This window comes from Sceloporus undulatus, chromosome 3, assembly GCF_019175285.1.
Source record: "Sceloporus undulatus isolate JIND9_A2432 ecotype Alabama chromosome 3, SceUnd_v1.1, whole genome shotgun sequence".
In the NCBI taxonomy this organism is placed as follows: Eukaryota; Metazoa; Chordata; class Lepidosauria; order Squamata; family Phrynosomatidae; genus Sceloporus; species Sceloporus undulatus.
This window is the reverse complement of record NC_056524.1, coordinates 169,175,585-169,195,731: the sequence shown is the minus strand read 5'-3', so window position 1 is coordinate 169,195,731 and position 20,147 is coordinate 169,175,585. Positions and strand designations below refer to the sequence as shown.

General features: G+C 40.3%; 1 protein-coding gene across 3 annotated transcripts in view; it reads right to left on the bottom strand.

The window, feature by feature from the left end:
* The window catches only part of TET1 (tet methylcytosine dioxygenase 1), a 646,721-nt gene that overhangs the window by 13,324 nt on the left and 613,250 nt on the right, over nt 1-20,147 (bottom strand). For all 3 annotated transcript variants that reach the window (XM_042459332.1, XM_042459333.1, XM_042459335.1), the window contains exons 6-10: nt 10,217-10,425; nt 8,056-8,206; nt 4,087-4,176; nt 3,313-3,450; nt 1,515-1,839 (exon numbers count right to left, since the gene is read on the bottom strand). In XM_042459332.1, the coding sequence (XP_042315266.1) occupies nt 1,515-1,839; nt 3,313-3,450; nt 4,087-4,176; nt 8,056-8,206; nt 10,217-10,425 (913 nt within the window). The remainder of the gene's footprint in view (nt 1-1,514; nt 1,840-3,312; nt 3,451-4,086; nt 4,177-8,055; nt 8,207-10,216; nt 10,426-20,147) is intronic.

Genomic DNA, 20,147 nt, shown 5'->3' with positions numbered 1-20,147 from the left:
GATAATTCACAATTACTGTTTTAATGTAGGAAGAAAATGAGAAAGGAGGAATACAAGATGTCGCTAAGGTGCTATACTTTGGGCCAACAAGAAAGGAGTCCTTGCTTGAAATTGTGAATGCAATTTCTAATCCAGAATCCACGAAATTTAATTCATTTCTTTTCGGGGATTTTGACTGAATATTCTGGTAAATATTGGGGGGATTCCGGGGAATATCTTTGAGGCTTGTTGGCTCCTTATTCTTGTAAAACAGGAGTTCCCAACATGGGGGTCGCCATGTTGGGATTCCCCCCTACCTCCTCTTTTCTCTGCAGGTGCCAGCGCTGACATCAGAACTGCACGGGGAAGGGAATGGGGACGAGGCTTCCTCCCCCTTCTTCTCTTCTCTGTGTGGGTGCCGGTGCTGGCACTGGAACCACACAGGGAAGGGAACGGGGACGAGGTTTCCTCCCCTTCTTCTCTTCTCTGTGTGGGTGCCAGCGCTGGCACTGGAACCACACGGGGAAGGGAATGGAGATGAGGCTTCTTCTCTGTGTGGGTTCTGGTGCTGGCGCCGGAACTGCACGGAGAAGGGAACGGGGATGAGGTTTCCTCCTCCTCCCTGTGGAACTGGAACCACGTGGGGAATGGAACGGGGCTGCTGCCTCCTCCTCCTCCTCTAATGGTGGCTGGCATGGAGGAGGAGGCAGAGGGGTGAGGATGAGGAAGTGGAGGGGCTTCCAGCAGCCTTTGCAGCTGGAAGTCCCGCCCCTTCTTCCAGCCGGCGGCCTCCCTAATTAGTTGGGAGGCCAGGAAGGGGCAGGAATTCCAGCCGCAAAGGCCGCTGGGATTTGTAGGTGGCCAGAATTCCCGCCCCTTCCCGGCCTTCCAACCAATCAGGGAGGTCGCCAAGCGGGACTTCTGCCTGCAATGGGGTTCGTGACCCAACAAAAGTTGGGAACCGCTGTTGTAAAACCACGTGAACATTTGCTGTATGTAATCCTACCCTCTTAATAAAGCATTTTCATTATACACTGGTGCCTCGGGTTACGAAATTAATTCGTTCCGCCATTCCTTTCGTAACCCGAAAATTTCGTAACCCGAAAAGGCTTTCCGTTAGCACTGGAAAGCCTATAGCTGCACTTTGCAGCATTTGAATTTCGCGCCGAAATGAATTTCGTAACCCGAAAAATATTTCGTAACCCGAAACAGTTTTTGCCAATCCAACTTTTTCGTATCCCGGAAATTTCGTAACCCGATCATTTCGTATCCCGAGGCACCAGTGTAATAAAATTTGGCATAGTTAATGTAATCAAGTGCATATGTGCAAGAACTCATTTATATTATTAAATGTACTGCTCAACTGCTGTTAACTCATAAAATTTACCTTTTTTCCATCATCACACTTAATATATCAGATACATTGCAATCCATGCCTCTACAAACTTCACTGCTTTCAAATTTTAAGAGCTGGCATAAGCTAGCAGATTTCTATCAACATCTGGTATACTTGAAAATTTGTGTATTTTACCTACCTAAGTTCAGTGAAGCTTTACTGTTGTTTTCAGATACTCCATTTTTCCCTTTTACAGGTTTAGAATGCTTCTTTTCTGCTGAAGCTTGCTTCTTTGTTTCTGATTTCTTCTTCTTTGTTGGTCTGCGTGGCTCAGCTAACCTTCTTACTTCTCGTGGAAAAGCAGTAAGCACCTCTATTGCCCCAGCTTTTATCTTGGCTTCCAGCCCCTCCTTTGTGCCAAATTCATCTGTTTGTGAAATTTTGTAAAGAGGTAACACATGCAGCTGTTCATCATTTGGTATCACCCCTACCGTGCGATTATCTTCTTTTGTTAAAGTACAAACCTAGCCCAAAAGAGAAAGAAAAAAAGATACAAATATGTCTTTGCCTGTGCCTTTGCAGCTTCACATATTGATATTTGCCTTTTTAGATATTTATATCTAAAAAGATATAAGATAGATATTTATAATAATAAGAATAACTTTATTACAGCCATTTGGCCAGCACATTAGGTATTTATAAGAAAGAACAATATTATCTTATTGCATCCTATATTTTCTCCTCCTATCCTATCCTGCATCCTATATTTTCTCCTCCTATCTATCTATCTATGCATATACAGTATATATATGTGTGTGTAGGTATGTGTATATACTTCCAGACCCCCCCCATCAGTTGTTCATAAAATTAATTTCCATCTCCTCAAACTATAATATCCCATAAATGTCATAGGTTTCCATTCCTCCCATATGTGCCTTCAGGTTGCCTATCCACTTTTGGCTACCCCATGGATTTAATGGTGTCTTCTTAGGCAAGTTCTTCCTTCTGAAATATAGCCTGCAATATATGGCATTCCTTGGTGGTAATATATTCTGTACTAAGTGAAATATCTTATCATCATCAAGCCTGCATGATAAATTGCATGAAAGTAAATTGGCCATATCAATTCACATCAATATTTTAATTAACAAAAATTTGGGGGCAATTTTCACCCCTAGAACTTCCTAAAATGTATCAGAATCTGGCTTAACCTTCTCCTTTTCTCTGATGTTAAAAGCAGTGCATTTCCCCCTGCACTTACACTGTGGGCCACACCAGTGTGCCTCACAAGACTGGAAGTAATGTTATATTACATCCTGTTTCAGTTTTGGTTTATTCCAGCTGGTTTTGGAGCAAGTAGGAAAGTACGGCTTTATGGAGGTAAAACTGCTGTGTTGCATATTTCTGCTTTTAACATCAGAGAAATGGAAAAGAAAATAGACTAACCTGTAGTACAGTTACCTTACTGACAAATATTTATGAACAACTATTCAAGACACAAAATCTATTAAGACATTTGCAGACTTTACTAAAACCTGTGAATGTACTTAAGATTGCTGACTAGAGGAAATGATAGATTCCTATTTTGGAGGACAAACGCACGCAAATGTGAGCATATAGAATACATGTACTTGTGTTTTTAATTATGAAGACTCGACAACGATCAGCCCAGAAAAATTAATAAGCTTTAACCACATCAGCTGGACGTATCCCTTCATATGACTTCAAATAGAACAGAATTCTCCTTGGAACTGCAGTTCCACGAGCCACAGCTCTGTTTAGAGAAGCAATGAACTTGAATAAACCAAGAATGCAATTATTTATTGTACGTCTACTGCAACTCTAAACTGTATAACTGTGGCTTGTTTGTCAAACATTACAACTTAACATTGCAAAAATGTAGAGAACACAAACAAATTAGAAAATGAAAGCAATCTATGAGCAATAAACAAGCCACAACTACAGTGTAAAAAGTCACAAGTATAAAACAGACATACCACAGTGCTTCCATTGTGCATGTTATGTGTGTCCCTATGGGCATGTGCACAGAAGTCAATACAAGCTGTGACACCAGAAAAAGGTCGTCCATTTTTGATCCCAAGCCGACAGTCAGGGCCAAGATGCTCATTTTCCACCTAAACACAAGGTAATTAGAACTTATTTGGAGAGAAGACTGGATCACTTCAAATCCCACCAGCTTTTATTTGAAGTAACATTTGAAGTAACTATCTGCACAGACAAATTTAACAAATGGACTATTGTTAAAACTGTCTGCTAATCATTGTTAAAGCAAGAATCAGAATTTACATCTAAACATCTAATTAAAGCTACATTGAGAAGGACTATGGAGTTGCAAGCATCTGGCATACAGTGATAAGCAGTCGGGATGAAGAATCCATTTCAGATATGTATGCTACACAAGCAGTTTGTGAGGAACTAAACGTTAGCAAATAAGGGATGTAAAGAGCAGGAATTAGAGAGCTCTAATGCTCTCAAGCCAACACTATGCATGCCTACACAGAAGCAAGCCCCACTGTATTCAACAGGACTTACTCTCAGCTAAGTCTGTGCAGTACTGCAGTTAAACTACGCTTTTCAGTATACCTGTGAAAGTAGCAGAAAATCCTCTTCAACTACTGATGTATGAGCATTTGAATCAACTGCCATGTTAAAACTGGTAATGCTTTTATCTTTTTGTCAGCAATTAAACAGAATGAAATATCACATAGCAAGAGTGTGTATTTAAATCATGCAGCTTTTACCAGACCTACCTGATTCTGGAAAGCATCAGGGGCAAGTTTCTGATACAGCGGAGCCACATCAGTAGCTAACGTTTGCAAATTATTTCCCAGATTTTCTTCCTAGACACATAGAGAAATCATGCTGTAACTTTACATATTGTCATTATGAAAGAAATATTAGTAGAGCCTCAGTACCATATTTACAGGGGCGGGTTATAGACCGCCGCTTTGAGGCAGTCTGCCGCTGCCGCCGTTTGCTCCGTAAGGGAGCCGTCGCAGCCACACCGCGCGGCTCCCTTATGGAGCAAAAAAAGAAGCTCCAAAATGGAGCTTCTTTCTGCGGCGCCTCTGTGACGTTGCGAGGCGCCAGGGGCGCATTCGCGACGTCACAGGCGCTGCGACATGTTCGGACGCACAGCTTCCGATACATAAAGATGGCGCCAGCCGTGTGGAACGGCAGGCGCCATATTGTACGGACAGAGTCCATATTAGACCCAGGAGCGTCTAGAAGAGACGCCCCTTTTTTAAAATGGGACGTCCTGCGGATGTCCCAAGTGCTGGTTTGTAACCGGCCTCAGTTTCCTGTAGTTCTCATGTACTTTCCATGTAACCTTACTACCATACACAGCAACATATTTTGTGAATTTGTCAAGGAAAGGAGAAGCATGTCAACAAATCAATCACCTGACACACAAAAATATTGTAACAAAGAATCCCAAGTACCTCTTCCATGTATAGACTGCTTTTCCAAGACAAACAGCTACTGAAGTTTGTTTGAAGGGACATCAAGATTAGCAATAAAAAGCATATGCTTATTGTGTGTATCCAATGTTGTATTTGGCAATGTGCTATATGCATAGTAATAATAGATTTACAGTCGGACTTCCGTATTTGTGAGGGATCCATTCCGCCCTGCCCCCCACGGATACCAAAATTTGCACATGCTCAAGCCCCATTAAAATTAATGGTGGCACGGCATGCATGTGTCCGCTAGTGCAGTCGCATGCGCGCACCACCACTGACCAAAACAGGGGGTTGCCATCCAGATAGTTAAATTCATAGATGGCAAGTCAGCTGATAAGGAGGGCAGACTGTATATAGTGTTTAAAAATGTTCTAACCATTTCACAAACATTTCAATAGTACTTGCAAACAGCAAGAATTCCTGTGTAGGTCATTCTGACTACAGTTGCCCCTCCATTTTTGTGGACTTCAGACCCTTGCTCGCTTGCAAGAAGTAAACAGAGGGGGTTAAAATGGAGAGGCACCCGCAGCCACTCACACACACCCATTCAAGCCTATGGGGCTTGAATATCTGCGAGTTTCCATTTTCGCAGGGAGATTCAGAACGGATACCCCATGAAAACGGAGGGCTGACTGTAGTCTGATATAGCAGATGAAGAAAGGGAGACTAACTCTAATGGAAGGAGCTTGTTAATTGGCTATCTTGTGAGATCCTGGAAAAGATGAGATGGGGACTTCATAATCACAGTCCAAATGCTTTGTGTCTGCATGTGCCTTCAAGTCACCTGTCAATGCATTGTGACCTCAAATTCTTTAGAGGGAAAAAGCAGTAACAAAACTAAAACAAACAAAAATGAATAACACTTTGAAGATCACATTTGCTTAACTGCACATTCAGAACTGCTTTAATATGGATTTCTGACCCTTTCCCTACTTGCTAAGCCATAACACTCATTTGAACCTCCAATAGTAGTTGGTGGATATACCCAGACACAGTAGCTTTAGAAACAGAAACATTGAATTCAGGCAAGGAAATATATTCCACTACAGTGGTACCCCGGGATACGAATTGATCGCGTTACGAAATTTCCGGGATACGAAAAAAATAGATAGGAAAAAACTGTTCCGGGTTACGATGTTTTTTTCGGGTTACGAATGTTTTTTTCGGCGCGAAATTCAAACCGCAAAGCGCGGCTAGCGGCTTTCCAGCGCTAGCCGCTAGCCTTTTCGGGTTGCGAAATTACTCGGGTTACGAACGGAGCCGCGGAACGAATTAATTTCGTAACCCGAGGGACTACTGTATTTTAAAAGGGACAAACACTATTTTCAAAATGGAATTTAAGAAGAGAATAAGTGATATGACATTTCATGAAAAACATAAATCTTGTTATCTGCTTCTCCAGCCACCCACCCACTAAAAAATCACTGTCACTCCACCAAATAAGCTGGATGGCTACAAATTGAAAACAAAAAAGGTATGAAGAATGATGGCTGCCATACACTAACAAACTTCTTTGCTTGTCTTAATTAGCAAGGGTTTCATGCACAATACTCTCTATAATTGTATTTCACAAGATGATGCATAATTTAATCTTTAGGTTTTTCTAGAGTATTAATTATGGAGATTACTGCACACGTCTTATCTTATCTTTTCCCCAACAGGTTACACATGCATTTAACTATCAATAACGGATCTTACTGCATTCTCCCATGGTTGGGCTTATGCAGCCCGCATGCAACCCGGGCTTATCCCATGTTTTTTCAAGGACATTCTTGAAAAACCATGGGATAAGCCTGGGCTGCATATGTCTGGTCATGAGAGAATGCGGCAAGATCTGTTACTGACAGTTAAATGTGTGTACATTCTGTCAGCGAAAAGACAGGATAAGGCACATGCAATAATCTCCTATGATAGAGGTTTGAAAATGCTTCTCTTAAGTTTCTGCTTCTTCTTAGTGTGCCACCCAAACCCTGTATCATGGTTAATCATAATTATGGTTTGTTATAAAAAGGGAGCTTCATAACCCAGGTGTGAAGCTGGGCTGTTTCAAACAAACCATGGCTAATATTCATTGCACGCTGGCAGGCTGGAACAACACAAGAAGCTATGGTTAACAAAAGCTAAATTTTTCAAATTCAGCCTCACATCCTTGGGAGTGAGGAACAAAGTCAGTGTGACTCAGACTCATATGGACTCTCATATACCCAAAATTCTTTTATGTAGCCAATATTGTTTTCTTGACAGCTTTCTAGGCAACAGACTTCTCTACCTATATACTACATGCTATTCTTACCTAAAAGTATAATCTTATACTTCTTTATATTTAACCTCATCTCACTCCGTCCAGTTGTTCAAATGATCCATATCTTTTATTCTGAATCTATCTTCTTCTGCATTTGCATTGCTATACATCCTAGCTCTCTGTCATCTGCAAAATGATCAATATTCAGTATTTAGCTAAAATAAAAAGGTACCTAATAAAAACAGTGACAAAACACGGCTTATGATTTTATTTGCTCATGGACTAAGAGTTGTGAGTTTGTATTCCTTGCCTCAATATATAAATTGGAAGGATAAAGACTAGCAAGGATGACGCACCATCTGTGAATTGTTTCAAATATACAGTTGGTTGAACTTATATTTTTAATTGACATCTTGAAGATAACTGAAAGTCGATCCTAAATTTTTTAAGTGGGGGATACAGGCCATTCATGTATGTAAATTACACTGGCAGGGTATGAGTTACTGGAGGAATGAAACAATAATTTTTGAGAAAGAGTCAGTAAGTCAACCAAATGCAAAAAGATAAATCATGTGAGAAGCAAAAAAGCCCATTACAATAGGAATGTTTGCTATGAAGAGAACTCTCTCACACCATGTAGTTGTGGCTGGGGAACAGAACTTGGAAAAGTTACTTTTGAGATTACAGTTCCCAAAATCCCAAAGCCAGCATGGCAAATTCTAGGAGCTATAATCCAAACAATAACATTTCTTGCTGGTCAATGACCGAATAAATTTTATATATACTGTATATATAAAACAATAACATTTCCAAGCTCTGCTGGGGTGGGTGGAGAGAATTATTTGAAAATATTTTAGATAAAGTGTTGACACTTATGTGTTTACAAACTGTATTTATAAGTGCTAAAGTGGTGGTTCAGAATAAATTGCCGGCATCCTGCCAACACTTAGTCCTTAAACTTAACATTAGAAATTCTTTTGAGGAAGAAAAAAATGCTCAGGAGGGACACTTACTTGCTTGTGATCATCTGTGAGAAGTCTAAACTTCCTTGGGATTTTGCTTCTGGCAAACTTACAGCCATTGTAATACATGCTCCATGAACAGCCAAATGAGAATGATGCTCCACATGTTTCCGGATCGAGACCTTGACAGGCACAGGTACGGCTGTGGAAAATTTAAGTATGTGATATTCAGCTATCAAGATTCTACAGAATGCATGCCTTAAATAAACTTTCAACAATACAAGAGAAAACATACACACAGACATTTACCAGTTGTTGTTTTTTTTATTAAGTCCAGTTTAAAAATAAGTGTAAGGCATAGTAAAATTCTTCCATGTGGACTCACAAGAGCTCAGAACTTTTTGTAGATCATTAGTGATTAAAAATTTGACATAATCCTTTCCACACATGATGGATGTAGAGAAATGCAAAGAGTAAAAATTTCAGTTTATCTTATTCCTTGAACATGACCATTATCTCCCCCCCACCACCACCCCATACACACAGATCCAAAGGAAGATCTATCCAATACCAGACTGGAAATAGCCTGTGGGAGGGTTTACAAGTGAAGTCCTAAAAATATTAGTATTGGTGCTCATACATTAATGTCAAACTGTTGAAAGGTAATAATTCATTAATGTTAAACTTTTCCACAATGGTTACACAAAGTGATACATTCTTTAATTCATTTAATCGTTCGTATCATTCAGAATTTTAAAAATGGCTTGTAACAACTTAAAGTTGCAAGATCCAGTAATGATTACCAAAACAATTAACATTGCTGGCATTCGATTATTAAAAATAACCAATTTTAAAGTAACTGTTGCAGATTTTTAGCAATTTAGAGGGAACAGATTATTTTAACAAATTGTTTCCACACTTATGATCAATACAAGTAGCACTCATTTTTGGTCTACCCTTTGTTCTCAGTGGATCAGATAACAATATCATAGTTATTCAATCTTTGAGGGAGAAACAGACCCACAGACCCCATTCCCTCCTTCAGTATAACTATATCTGGATTCCAGTGTCACATTTGATCATACAATCACAGCACTGGAAGGGATTCAAGTGTTATTTAGCCAGCCTACAGCAAGTGCAGAAATCAGCAGCTAAAGCATTCTTGACATATGGCCATATAATCTCTGTTTAAAAACCTCCATAATGGAAATTCACCATCTTCTGAGGGAGTCTGTTCCACTGCTGAACAGCCCTTAAAGATCAGTGACTTAAAGTGTCTGTGAGCTAAGGCTGATTTATGAGGTGCTTAAAATCCTCTGCTAAATACCTCTAATGTTGTAGTATGAGGAGTTGATTAGAGAATTCAAAACACCTCCTCAAATTCCAGAATTCCAAAGGATAGAGCCATGTCACTTACAAATCATATCAAAATGTTGTAACTATGCACTGTGGATATATCCACAGGTAGGAATCTGACTCATTCAAATTTCATTTGAGTAATTAACAATATGACAATAAACAGCACTCTCTCTTTATGTTACCTAAACTGCAGTAAATATAACCACATTATATAAGCCATTAAGGTACATGGAAATCAGCATTTCGAAAAAAAGGCATACTGATCTATCAGAACCAAAAAGAATTTAAAAATAAAATCTGAAACATAATTTGGATATAGCTGATTTGTGAAAATTATCACTAGAAGTAGCACTTTGGATAAGCTGCATGAAAGCAGTGCCACTTGGCCACACTTACCTCCTGAGAAATTTTCTAGTCAATGGCCTAATTACTGAAATATGCTGAATTTGTAACTGGCTATATAAAGATGTTCTGCGCTTTGATTAGGAAGGTTGAGAAGTTTGGTTGTGACCTCTTGACAACATCATATACAGCACAACAAGTTGTGGCCCAAGTACAGAGCATGCTGTTAAACAACAATGGGGAAAAAACTCTTGCTTTCATATAACTCCATTGTGGCTAAGTATAGAAACAAAAACAGCAAAAAATGTAATCCTCTTGCAAACTCCAATTAGAATGGCAATTCAATGACTACAACCTACTGAATAGCAGGAACATAATGCCACACCAAAAATTACTTCAGGTTTGTGTATTATGGCTATAATCTGAAATCTAAAAGACTAATTATAGTCAAACTGGTAATTAGATGAGGTATTCTAATCTAATTATCTAGCATCTAAACATCATTACTTACTCCTCATTTAGCGCACACCTACGGCTGGTAGGACAGCCATATTTTCTGAGACTTTGAGTCAGTTCCTTGTAGAGTGTGTCTGCCAGAAGGTGAGGTATCCCTTCCCAAGCCAAAATAAGTATCACAATGACAGCAGTTTGACAGTGGTGTCCTGCACGCTGACGAACCAAGCACAGCAGCTTTTCCTCATCACTGCTTCTTCGTATCACCTGCAAAATAAATCCAGCTGTTTATAGGTAAGTTAGAAGGAATAAAAGATCCTGATTCCATCCCTTCATGAAGTTTTTAGCCACACTGAGTCTCTGAGAGAAAGGTGGGCTATAAGTTATACAAATAAAATATTCTTTTAAGGATAGTAATATTAGTATTATCATTTATTTATTGGTATTCCTGTCAACTAATGTTTTTGCCGTGCTCTCTCTTTAGTTAATCACTCACAATGAATCAAATGATGAGCACCGCAATTTAAAATGTACTACATGCACAATTTTGCAAGTCTCTAAACTTGCAAGTTTATATGGTGGTTTGGTAAATAATAATAATAAGAAGAATAAGACGAACACTAATATAAATTGTTTATTTCTAGCCCACTTCCTGAGGCGGGTTACAACATCATAGAGCAACAAATGATAAATATCAACATACAATATACAAACAAATCAGAGATTAAAACAAGGAATTAAAAACACAGATTAAAAACTTACAAAAAGCCAAAGTGCAGGTGCAAAATGGGGGGGGGAGAAAAAGCAATTACAACTGGGGAAAGCTTGTTCGAAGAGAAAGGTTTTGGTCTCTTCCTGAATTGGTCGAGGGAGGGGTCGAGCGGAGCTCTTGGGAAAGCGGGGCCTGAGATAGAAAATGCCTCTGCAGTGGTACTGATTTTGGCTTGGATAACTAGAGGACAATATCCAATACTGCTTTTCTTGGCAAGGTTCTGGAGCACGTGGTGGTCTCCCGGTTCCAGGGGATCCTGGATGAAATGATTATCTAGATCCATTTCAATTTGGCTTCAGGCCTGCATATGGAACAGAAACAGCTTTGGTCACCTGGGTGGATGGCTTTTGCAGGAAACTGGATGGGGGAGGGTGCATCCCCATTGGTTATGTTGGACCTTTCAGCAGCTTTCAATACCACTGAGCATGGTATTCTTCTGAGCCGCCTCCCTGCGATGGGACTTGGGAGCACTATTCTGCAATGGCTCCAGTCCTTCTTGGAGGGACAGACCCAGTGGTGATACTGGGCAATTCCTGCTTAACTCAATAGCCATTGGCCTGTAGGGTTCCTCAGGGCTCAGTTTTCTCCCTCTTGCTATTTAACATCTACCTGAAACCATTAGGAGAGGTTATCCAGAGCTGTGGAGTTGAATGTCACCAGTATGTGAATGACTCCCAATTCTACCACTCTTTTTCATCCAACTCCAAGGAAGCTGCCTCTGTGCTAAACCGATGTCTGCTGTCAGTTATGGACTGAATAAGGGCAAACAAATCAAAACATAATCCAGACAAGAAAGATGTGCTTTTGGTCAGTCATAAAGGTAATTTAAACCTGTTTTAGTAAACAACTAAAACCTAAAGCCTGAAAATTCAAGCAACCCCTTTCTTCATCTGTTTCTTTTGTGTTTTCCCATTAGCCTTATTTTTAAAATTTTTAGACAACTTGTGTACTAAATTATATACTTGCTAATTGTAACACATATTCAAAACTATTAGATACTTAATATAAAATATACACACAGTATGCACGCTAATTCCATGTATGAACAGAGGCACATAAAGGCATAAAAGAGACCTTTTTCTCCCTATATCAAGTGTGTGCTGAATGACAAAGAGAAAAACAGGGCCCTAATGTCCAAGGATTTCTCAGTTTACTAACACCAGTTAAGGAGGAGCGTGGCTAGCATAACCCACAGTTGTATTAGTATAGAGTTTAATGTTAAGTTATGGCCAAAGGTCATGAGACAAGAGAAGAGGACTCTGTAAGGGTGGGGGCTAGAGAATGAAGAAGAGAATAAATGAGACACCAGAACTTGTTCTTAGTGAAGAATTGTAATTCTAACATTTGCAGTTGTTTTACCCAAAATATGTTTGATCTTAAAATGTGGGTATGTGTGATTTATTGTCACTGCCACCAAATTTCAGTAATATGACAGCGAGTTCAAGAGTGTGTGCTGGGGATATGTGAGAAACATCACTGTGAGAGACATCAGTGTCGCAGTATCCAAATTAAAGCAACTGAAAGCCCAAGATGTAAAAATTTGATCCTCAAGTCTAAACTAAGGAACAGATCACTGGAGGATGCCACTTAATTGACCCCAATGGAGACTGGGTGCCTTTAGCAGCTGCGTGACACAAAGTAATTTGACATGTACCTAGGTTCACCCTCACTACACTTCTTTGACTGTAAAAGACTGAATTTCTAGAATCCTCATCAGGGGGAACCTGTTACTTCACCATAACATTAACTTTACATCTTGCATTACATTTACATTACATTACATCTTGCAAATACAGTTCATTCAACTTCAAAATGTTTACAAGTAGCAAAAAAACAAAAACAAAACAAAACAAAACAAAAAAAGGGCAGGTGCCGAAACCAAACTTTGCAGCCTGAAATACCAGCCAACACACATATCCGAATAAAATACCATCTATAGAAAACTTTACTTTTTCACAAATTTACGTCCTGCTTAATAAAAACAATGTTATCAGAAACTATAACCAACAGTTGCATACCTAGAAAGATACTACTTAAAATCCTTTGAAGCCGTTCACTTCTTTAGACCAGGGTAGAAATTATATGACCTTCCAGATGCTGTTACGATTGCTAGTCTCATCATCAGCATAGCTAATGGTAACAAACGCTGGGACCTGAACTCCAACAACATCTGGAGGGATCTATGGTTCCTATCTCTGTTTTAACAGATATCTTTCAAACGTAATCAAACATGTATTTCATGAACAAAACAAATCTGAGAAAGCCACAACGATGAAAACTTTTAGCATGTACCTAGCGATCACCATGATTAGCACAGAGTTTATATCCAGGAGCAATGTATTCTACTTAGCAGAAGCAAACTACCATATATACTCATGAACAAGTCAACCTCATGTATAAGTCGAGGGAAGGTTTTAGGGCCAAAATCATGGGTTTTGATATGACCCGTGGAAAAGTCGAGGGTAAAACTTAGGGGAGGAGAAGATTTTAACATCGGATTGAGAAGGAATGAAGTGGAGGGAAATGGGGTTGTTTGGTGGTCAGAGAGATCCAGAGGAGGAGGAGGTGGATGGGGAGAGAAGGTTTTAACATTGGAGTGAAAAGGGAATCATCACACACACACACACACACACACATTCCAGCCCTGGCAGCTCTTTTAGAAATCACTGCCGATGCACAGAAAGTGGGGCATCTGGGCTGCTTTATTAAGGAACTTTCTAAGCAGCATTACTATTTTTGTTGTTGTTGTTAACTGCCCTCCAGTTGATCTGGACCCATTACAACTGTATTGACCTGTATATAAGTCTACCCTGGATTTTAGGATCAATTTTTGGGCATACATTTTTGACTTATAGTCAAGTATATATGGTAAGATAAATGACTGCTAGACTGGTCAAAGAACCATGTAGGCCACACCACAAAGGCTTCTACTTTCTTAGAGGTCAAAGTGTGGTCCACCAAGACCTTTTTGTGCCCTCTCCCAATCTTTGTTAATTGACATCATGCTTTCGATCACAACAGGATGGCAGATTGCTACATACACTAAAGGCTGAGTTTCCTGCAGCCCACAGATACTACACCATTTTATTTTATATAAGGGATTGGATTACAATACAGGAGATCTCTGAGAAGCCTTCCAGTCATCTGCTTCTGCCTTCAAGGTGGCAGCAGCGACACTCCTGGTTACTCACTCACAAGGCAGAAGTGTGTGACTGGCAAATATTTCAAAATCATTTCCCTTCTATAATGTTAAATGATGCAGTATTTGCAGACTGCAAACAGACAACTTGGATTTCAGGCTGCCTATTAGTGTACAGGCTGCTACAGTGGCCAAAGCCACTGTTTCTGGGTCCTATCACCTGCTAATTTCTGGTGCCTTTTGCCTCCTCCTATTCTGCCCCATTGCCATCCCTTGCTTCCATCGCTGACCCAGTCATCTTTTTTTTTTTTTTAAAGCAGGGTTTTGGAATTTTTTCATGTCTCTCTTCAGCTGCATCTCTCTGCAGCATTGTGTCTCTTGTGTCTCCCTGTAGCCCACAAATACTACACCATTTTACTTTATATATGGGACCTGATGAAAGTACAAGACATTTTCTGGGAGCCCTCCAGCCAACCACTTCCACCTTTGCAATGGTGGGGCTTCTGGTCATTTGTTTGTAAGGCGGAAGTAGGCAGCTGGCAAATATTCCAAAATCCAAAAATATTCAATATCAGAAATACTTCTGATCCCAAGAATTTTGAATAAGGGAGACTCAATACGTATAATCAATTTAAAAAGGAACAAAACACACTACAGTAAATGGGGTAGTCAATATTATAGCCAGCACTTATTATCATCGTTCATATGATGTTGTTGTTCTGTGCCTTCAACGTCATTTCCAACCTGTTACGATCCTAAGTCGAACCTATCATGAGGTTTTTTTGGCAAGTTTCTTCACAGCCAGAGGAGGTTTGCCACTGCCATCCTTTGAGGCTGAGAAGGTGTGACTTGTCCAAGGCCACCCATGGGTTTACATGGCTGAGTCAGGATTCAAACGTTGCTCTCCAGAGTCATACTCCAAAGCTCAAACCACTACACCATGCTGGCTCTCTTTGTCCATATGACATTAGCACTCAATTCAAGGTTTATTTATATAACAATATACATTTAATAATAATCAAGTATGAATGAGATTTCATTTATTAATAATGAGGGGAAATCTTTGATTTCTTAAACATGAAATTACAGTACTCTTCCCAAATATTATTAATTACACTTGATCTTAGCCAAAAGGCCAAGAAGCTATTAATTAAAGTATGAGTAGAATGGAATTTTATTTGTTAATAACTAACATAGAATATAAATAGAAAAGTAGACTGTTTTATACTATTTTTCATTTAAAAGTCTACTAAGATTTCCCATCGCTTGGGATACCCTCCTTAGACAACTTGACTCTGGAGAAGGTGCCCATTTCAGCCTTAAAAATAGATCATGCCGAGCAGAAGCATAACAGGCAAGGCAGTGACTTAAATGATTTGGTAATAGGTCAAGTGAGCTGGTTCTACTCCCTTATTAAATTTCTAACATTTGCAGTTGTGTGTCTACAGTATGAGGCTCCTGGAACAATTGTGACTTACCACTTTGTATGTAGCTTTCTGAAAAGATTGACAATCAAATGCCTACTATAGAGCAAATCAGTACTTTTATCTTTATAGTTTTTAAATAATAGAAATCACAATACATTACTTCCCTCTCCCACCTCTGTTCCAGAGTTCACTGCCATGGTAGTGGCAAAAATTAATTTCCCCCATTTGTTTTCATTTTAAAACACACCCTGTGCAGCAAACAAACTTCTTTCCAGAACTAGTAGTCCTCTTCGAAGTCTCCTGCAACTATTTCCCACTAGAATCAAGGAATCCAGCTTGTTTTAAAGTAAAAACAAAGGAGAAAATATATTAGGTTTTGCCACTGCTGCTATGACAAATTCAGCAGCAGGCATGTCTAGAATATATTTTTTAAAAAGTCAATGTTATGGGCAACCATACTTCCTGCAGCGATTTAACTGCTTGGTTTCTACTTACTTGAAATTATCTCTTTTAGACTGTTGAAGCAACTGGCTCAACCCTTGGCAGGAGCTCTGGAATAAGGAATAATTTCTCTGTGAATAATTTGATGTAGATAACCTGTTCAAAATCAGCCAAACTAACTAACATGAACACAAATGGGTTAACACACATACAAATGCAAGAATGACTTGGTACTACTGTAAACACAGAACATTTAGATGGAAGACAAGCTTCCATCTGGAATACTACAGATTAGAGCCAAAACTCCAGAATAGTAAAGTAAGACCCTGGCTCCGCACCATAATAGAACAACCCTTTACAAAACAAAAGCAGCCCTTAGTAAGTGGAGTCCAGTATAAACAAACCAGACTCCTATCCTTATCTCAGCTAATATCACTGAGTAGCTGATATTGTGTTGCTGCAACTAACATCAAGACCAAGCAAAAGGTAAAGAGGGGAACCAACAATGCTAGAAACTGAAGAATTTCAGCAAGCTCCAATGTAAGAGGTTTTAACACTTGCATATTACAATAAAGTACAGTGTTCCCGCTCCATATGTGGGCACACCATATGCGGCTACTTGTTTACGTGGAAGTCGCTCTGCCATTAAATGAATGGTGCGTGCGGCCACCGCGTGCGCCACGCCTCTGTGAACGCAAACCCCATCCTATTGAATGGGTCTCAAGCTTGTGCAGGATTTGCTTTATGTGTGTGTGTGGGGGGGGGGGTCTGGAATGGATCTCCCACGTAAGGCAAGACTCCACTGTACATCTAGCAAAATTCTAACCTATCCTTCTTCCACCTAAGAAAGATGTAACGACAGATTTAGTTTGTTGGCATTTCTAGCTCAGTGGTGTACTAATGGCGAGTACATTAAGCTCAACGTCTAACCAGTGGAGATAAAAGACAAGCTTCTGCCACAAAAGCTGGAAAGTTTGGAGGTCTCCAATTCCAAAATGATCAGCTTTGTTTCTACTTAACAGTACAGCAATTAATTCTAATCCTTATTACTGTTAAAATGCTCCTTAAAAGGTAATCAGACTTAGATTGCAGTCAGGATATCTCAGTTCTACAGAACAGGGATCTTCTTTCAGCATAAAAATGTATACATTTTGCACTTTATTTGCAATCATGAATTGGATCATATAAAATAAGACACAATGCCTACAGTAATATCTCAAAGGTCAAAAGAAGAGCATCAACATCTGATTCAATTATAAATGTTTAAGATTTAATTCTCTGCTTTGCCTGATAATCATAGTTAATTTCCAGCTGACAAACCATGATTAGAACTGTACATAATCAATAGAGCTAATTTATTTTCAGGCCAGCTGTATTACCAGGATTTTAAAATTCTTCTGCACCCCATGCATAATGCTACAAAACCAACTTTTAGTAAACTCACTAATATTACCTGTATGTTATAAGCTCTTACCATTATTAATCATCAAGAATTTTACAGGGTACATTTACTAGAAAAATTCAAAGGCTATATTACTACATATCAAAACAACTTTAGAGAGTCTTGATTTACAGGTGACTGTTTCATTACTTCTAAGAGAGAAAATGCTGTCATCCAGATCTGGCAGAACAATACCAGTCCAACAAAAATAAATTTTGTAAAGAAAATGTGGGGAGTGCCTTTAATATTTAAATTTACTTTTTATATGAGGGAACTAATTATCAACAGAGTAATTAGATTACTGAAAGATGGGCATTATTCATCAGTTTGCAGAATAGAAAAGTCAGAGAAAACTCCTCACCTATTAGTTTATTTAACTTAAGACTATTCTTGTTTGTTTCTTGTTTGATTATCATTTAGTTGTAATAGTTTAGACTTGCAATTTGGGAAAATAACAGTTTATGAAAAGCAATGAGGAAAACTTAGCATTCTTTTATTGTTGATTATACATAAAGGAATGTTATTGGTACAACTGACATTAAAATCTGGTGCAGTCGTCTAGCCATGCTCATGAAAGAACATGACTTATGAGGGGCTCTGTTCTCTTTTGGGTCACAAGCTCTCCTTACAATGTCCAGCCAACCCTACGCTTGGTCTTTAGTGAAGTTGGCAGACAATCCTTGGGACTACAACTACCACATCTTTTAAGAACTGGGATAAAACTATCTTTCAGTTCAGGATCAGCCAAGGTTTGCTATTTGCAGTAAAAGGCAAGGCAGCAATTTAAAGCATGAAAGCACACTATACTGGCAACCAAACTCATTTCAGCACAGGAAAAAGTGCAGTGCTCTCTCACACCACAAAGAACAGCTTTAGGGTATCCAAAAGGCACTAGATCCCATCAGATCTTGGTATCTAAGCAGGGTTAGCCCTGGCTAGTACTTGGATGAATACCAGGTACGGTAGGTTATGTTTCAGAGGAAGGAAATGGCAAAACCACTTCTAAGTATTCATGCCTAAGGAAACCCTGTGAAATTCAGGAGGTTAACCTAATTGACAGGTAGCTTGAAAGGCCATGCATGTGCACACATACACAGCGTACAAGCCACATGACATATACACAGAGCTCTGTCCTCCAGCAGAGAGGAAACACATAGCTGATCAGCTGTCACTCCTGCCCCCCAGTATTTCCCATCTGAAGCAGTTGCCACACTTTGCCTAAACAGAAAAGCCAACCCTGTTCTATTCCATTGCCCTTTAGGAGCAATAAGCAGCAGCAGCAGCAGCAGCAGCAGCAACAACAGCAACAAAATATATCTTCTGGATTTGGTTCTCCCTATGGGAAAAGTAAGACCAAGACACTGCAGAAGGACATACCGTGGCTCTTATAGTCCATGATCATGTTGAAGAGTCTACCATGCAGAGCGCACAGTAATGTATACCCATGCTGTCTCACTGGATTATTTCTGTAGTGCAGGGTGCAGTCTAAATTGCAGCGCAGGCAGGACTCTTGTGAATTTTCTACAACACAAAAGAACCTACAGACATTTTTGAGCCAAAGCAGCCATCAAGCAAAGAAGCTGAGACTTAGGCCCTGTACAGATGGGCCGGATAGCACGTCCAGGCAACGTATTAGGGTTGCCTTGGGGCGTTGCTTATATATGCCCTGTAACCCTAGTACGTCGCGAGGACGTTAAAATGGCAGCGCCCTGTCTACATGGGCGCCGCCATTTTGACATGATGGCCATGTTATGTTGAAACGGCGTGGCGCAGCCATTATGGCCTGGTGCCACTGTAGGGCGCCTGTGGCACCCTTTCAGCGGTGCCGGAAGGAGCTCCTAAACGGAGCTCCTTTCGCGCCATGTATCGCTGGCGCAGCCTTTCCATGGCTGCACCAGTGATACAAAAGAGAAAGGGGCCGAGTGGCCCCTTTCTCTATTTCCCCGCCACTGTTGGGATGTCTTTGGGGCATGAAGCCCCAAGGACACCCCTTTCCAGGCCACGGGGAAGTGGTGTTTTGCCGCTTCCCTGAGTCCTGGAAAAGCAGTGGATTGGGGCCTCTGGGGCTGCCGCTGTGGCAGCTCAGGCCCTGATCCGTCGGGGAAAGGGGCGAGTGGAGGCTGCCCCAAAGGGACGGTCTGTATCCTACCTTAATCTAGGCCACATATCTTAATATTAATTATTTGTAATTTACAGATTACTCTAATTAAACTGCTACAATCCACACAGAATCAACTCTAGTGCTATATGACAACAAATACAGAAAACGAAATGGTGGCCAACAGAGTGGAAATTATCAATATACAGTACATCATTCTGTCACTGTCCTGGCATTGTCTCGACTGCATACAACTCACCTAATCCCATGTAACTAAGATAGGAGAAAGAATCAACAAGAGAAAGATACTCTGCATGGCAAGGCTCCAAACAAATATCTCATTAGCAAGGAGTTTTTAAAATAATAAATTAACTTTATAAAACAATAAATTCAAATTTAAATCTTAATTTTTCCCCAAGAACATAAAAATGGCAAAAAAGCTGGTGGGGGCCGCCAGCGCAGGAGGGCCCCCTGGAGGGCCCCAGCGACGGCACCAGGCCTCCCAGAGGCCCCCTGCCACCGTCGGAGCCCTCATGGAGGGCCCCAGCGATGGCAGCGGGCCCCCCAGAGGCCCCCTGCCGGCCTCGGAGCCCTCCTGGAGGGCCCCAGCGATGGCAGCGGGCCCCCCAGAGGCCCCCTGCCGGCCTCGGAGCCCTCCTGGAGGGCCCCAG